Raw genomic sequence first — 4,619 nt, forward strand, 5'->3', positions numbered from 1 at the left:
GTGTAAATGTTTTTGTACGATTTATATGAAAATCATCTTGTTTACATGTAATTCGTCTGGTCCATTGAAACCCGGCTTGAAATGTATGCCGCTAGATTTAAATAGCCGGCTGCTACATCTGTATGCATGGACTGGTCTCTCCGATCCGGAGACGGATGCGGTATCCGGTGTATAGGTTTGGAGATGTCGTTAGCTATCTCTAGTCTTCCATGTACATGGGACACCACAGACTCATTTATAACGAAGTACTTCCTTCGTTTCATAATGCAGTGCATCCACGTTTTTTGAAATCTAAGTTTGATCATTAATTTAAGCAACAAGAACGGTTGCGACGGAACAAAAATTATACCACCGATACGAATTCAATGGTATAATTGTTGTTCCCACCGCAATCGGTCTCGTCTAATAAATCAATGGTTAAACTTGAATTTCAGGAAACGCGGACGCACTATATTAGCACTATATCATGGAGCAGAGGGAGTATTGAATTACCACAACGAAGACCCCAAGCCTCTCCGATCATCCAAACGATCCAGTCCTGCCGGTGAGAAGGTGTACACAAACTGAATGGTTCTCCACCTTGGACTGGAAAAGAAAATTACAACGAAGACCAAAAAATTTGCATGAAAACCCTTGGACTAGATTCGGAAAAGAGCAGTCCGGCCCTTTTCCTCCAAAGGTTAGGTGGTGAATGAAATTGCCACGATGACAATCTTTGTAAAAGATCTTGTTGCAAGGCTAGGTATCGCGGTACCCAGCATCCACAAGGACCTTCTCCTTCATGGCGAGCTCGATGTCCTTATCAACCATCATCTCAACCAGCTGCTGGAAGCCAACCTTGGGCTTCCACCCAAGCACTCTCCTCGACTTGGATGAATCTCCCTCAAGGCAGTCCACCTCGGAAGGGCGAAAGTACTTCTTGTCAATGACCACATGATCCTTCCAGTTCAGGCCGGCGTACCCAAAGGCAGCCTGCAAGAACTCCTCCACGGTGTGGCACTCCTCGGTAGCGACGACATAGTCATCAGGCTTGTCCTGCTGGAGCATGAGCCACATGGCCTCGACGTAATCCCCGGCGAAGCCCCAGTCCCTGGCGGCGGAGAGGTTGCCGAGGAAGACCTTGGTCTGGAGCCCCACCTTGATGCGGCCGACGGCACGGGTGATCTTGCGGGTGACGAAGTTCTCGCCGCGGCGTGGCGACTCGTGGTTGAAGAGCACGCCGTTGCAGGCGAAGAGGCCGTAGGCCTCGCGGTAGTTGACGGTGTACCAGTGCGCGGCGACCTTGGCAACGGCGTAGGGTGACCGCGGGTGGAAAGGCGTGGCCTCGCTCTGCGGCGGGGGCGTGGAGCCGAACATCTCGGAGGACCCGGCCTGGTAGTAGCGCATGGGCTTGGCGGAGAGGCGGACGGCCTCGAGTAGGCGGAGCGCGCCGGTGGCCGTGACGTCGGCGGTGTAGTCGGGGACCTCGAAGGAGACGGCGACGTGGGACTGGGCGGCGAGGTTGTAGACCTCGTCGGGGAGGACGTGGTCGAGCGCGCGGCGGAGGGAGGAGGAGTCGGAGAGGTCGGCGTAGTGGAGGCGCATCGGCGGGCGGGCGGCCGAGGGTGTCTCGTGCGGGTCGTGGTAGACGTGGTCGAGCCGCTGCGTGTTGAAGTTGGAGGAGCGGCGGACGAGGCCGTGCACCTCGTAATCCTTGGACAGCAGCAGCTCCGTCAGGTAGCTCCCGTCCTGCCCGGTGATGCCTGTCACCAACGCCACCTTCCGCGGCGGCGCCAGGGAGCGGGGCACGGAGGGGGTCTCCTCCTCGGCGACGGCGACGGCACAGCCGTTGGAGTGCGGCGTGGAGGTGTCACCCATTTTTGTTTTCGTTAGATGTGCGAAGGGCCCCTAGACTATACTATTTGTAATGCCAGAAGACTTTGCTCTGCGTCAGCTCGGCTGTACTGGTATAAAATTAGATCAGCTAAGAGCATCTCCACAGGAACCGAATGCGCCCCGCGCAAAAAACTGGTTTGGCGGCGCGCAGTGCTGGCTCCAGCAGCCGCGCTAAAATACAGCGCGCAAAAATACAGCGCACGCGACTCGCCGGGCATTTTAACATATATGGCATTTTGGACACCAACGCTCCCCCGCGCTAGGGTTTTTGTGGCGGTGGCGGCTGCGGCGGCGGGGTCGCGGCTGTACAACGGGGTGAGCGGGATGCCGGTGTGCGCGTCCATGGGTGGCAGGGCGCCGGCGCCGGCGCACGCGGTGCGTAGGAGGAGGAGAGGAGAGAGTGCGGCGCGAGCGCTCGAGTGTGCCGCGCGCGGAAACGGGCGCCCCAAATACACCGCGCGGGATAGTGTATCCGACCGCGCGTCCAACTTGTTATAGCGCGCGCGGTTTTGCGCGTCCGTTGGAGCCTCCTGCCGCGTCGCGCGCGCGCTAAAACGGCCTAATTTACGGCGCGGCGCTAGTTTAGCACGGCTGTTGGAGATGCTCTAAAAAACTGGGAAAAATTTGGACACTCCACATAAATTGACAGCTGTACTATTCAACAAATTTGAAATATATTCTCATCTTATCTTAATTGGTCTCGATCAGGGTTTTTTTTCTTGAAATTTTCTAAATCGGTCGATTTATCTTAATTGGTCTCAATCATGGTTTATTTTCTCAAAATTTTCAAAATCGGCCGAAAACCTGCGCTTCCGCTACCCACCGAAAAAAAATGCATAGCGGAAGAAAATTTTGAATTTATTTGAATTTGAACGTCTAAGTCAGGGGCGGAGATAGGGGCGAGCAGGGGTTAGACCAATGCCAATCGCTCCCTCCCCCTCCCCCCACAACACATTTGTAGCAGGTAGTACTACTCCTTCTGTTTTAGTTTATAAGTCCGGCACGTGTATCTAGGTCGTCAATTTGACCAACTTAATAAGAGACATATATTACAAAAAATATACCATTAGAAACTTTAGATGTTCTATTTTCTAATGATATAATTTTTATGTTAAACAACATATTTTATATAAATCAAATTGACGATCTAGGTACACGTGCATGCCTTATAAAGTGTGATGAGGGGAGTATATGTATTGTAGGTACTATTACTGTAGATATGCTAATTGGCCAAAGATAATCACATCATTAGCTCATATAAGTATTTACTAGCTAAATCCCGTGCGTTGCCACGGATCAACACAAATAGGTGTTCTAATTAAAAATGTGTGTCAAATATGAAAAGACATGGTTTCAATTCCAAGACAAATTAATTACCTCTCCTACTTCTTTCTTCTTAGGAAAATGTGGTATCTCTTTAACCCCTCCCCCTTGCAACATTTCTTTCTCCTTTCCCTTCACCCTTTTCACACTACCGTAAGCAAGCCCTCTTCAAAATATTATATTTTAATTTAATATATTATTAAATTTCAAAATACTATTTTGATCTCTTTTTTGGCGGTCAATAGTTGAATGAAAATTTAATTAGTACCTTTCACAACTAATTGAAGATAAATATGAACTCCAATGAGTATAGATACAAAAGAACAAAACCTTATTTTCTAAAAAAACAACAATATATACTACTCCCAACACCCAAAAAAACTTATGAAAGAGGTATTTTTAATGCCAAACATTTAACCATTAGGTCACTCCCATAAAAAGTCGTTTCTGCATCCATCAAATGACTTGGAGGAGCATCTTGCGTTCATGCACTTCTCTATGAATGGGAAGCTTGAGTTCAAGGCTATATTCTTCCTTATCAAGAGAACTCTTGACCTCCTTGAGAATAGAAAGAAGCTTGACAAACCAAGCACTGTGTGACCTCTTTGCGCCCCTGTCTCAATCTCAGACAAATATAAATTGAAAATTTAGAGACAGGATGTCTGCAACGTTAGTTTTAGCTCTTACAGCTAAAAAAGCATATGATTTGATTGCCTCCAAGTTTCAACATTACCTTGAGCCTTAGACATGCTTTCTGATTTTGTAGAGTCACAAATCAAAGCTCCAAGCATGACAGAAAATTGAGAGTGATGTAATGAGTTAGGATTGGCTTGAACAATCAATAAGACAACCAACACGAAAACTATTATGACATACTGCTATCACACGAAATATGTAAATGTGTGCATTATGTAGGTTCTTAACATCTATCTCTCATGCTCTCCGTGCTTCTTTTCTCCTATGATCGGGCTTTGGTCAGCGGCGCAATGGGAGCGGACATCAACCTTCAGGAAGTACTCATCAAGCTTGATATCGACCGATAACCACCTTGGTTGATGGCAGTAGGCCGTGAGAAGGCAGCACACACTCTGGCTCACCAAATGCCGGCTCATCGCAGGGGTAATTCTGCACACATGAAGACTTAAAAAACAAGAATCAATATCATAAAAAATTATTAGAAGCTACACATGCAACTGTAAAAAGGCATAAGTGGCAAAAAATATCATTTCTGAGGCCAAGCTCATCTACACTCGCGCTGACTAAAAATATCAAAACAATACTAAAAACATTCAAAAAATTCCAATCCTTGCAAAAAAGTAGTCCGTGTGGCACTTTAATTATCAGAGAAGATTACATACTTGTAATGTAAACTTCAAGAGCATAATCTAATCCCCAGAAAAACAAAATTAGTGTCACCATAA

The 4,619-nt window shown here is 47.5% G+C and overlaps 1 protein-coding gene across 1 annotated transcript; it reads right to left on the reverse strand.

The window, feature by feature from the left end:
• Positions 1-723: 723 nt before the first annotated feature.
• Positions 724-1,857, reverse strand: LOC123411460 (GDP-mannose 4,6 dehydratase 1-like). Its single transcript, XM_045104406.1, has one exon. It carries the CDS (start codon positions 1,855-1,857, stop codon positions 739-741), a length of 1,119 nt encoding a protein of 372 aa, XP_044960341.1. The 3' UTR covers positions 724-738.
• Positions 1,858-4,619: the final 2,762 nt, after the last annotated feature.

This window comes from Hordeum vulgare, chromosome 7H (assembly GCF_904849725.1).
Source record: "Hordeum vulgare subsp. vulgare chromosome 7H, MorexV3_pseudomolecules_assembly, whole genome shotgun sequence".
In the NCBI taxonomy this organism is placed as follows: domain Eukaryota; kingdom Viridiplantae; phylum Streptophyta; class Magnoliopsida; order Poales; family Poaceae; genus Hordeum; species Hordeum vulgare.

Coding starts and splice junctions, on each gene's coding strand:
- LOC123411460 (XM_045104406.1), bottom strand. CDS start 1,857: ATGGGTGACACCTCCACGCCGCACTCCAACGGCTGTGCCGTCGCCGTC.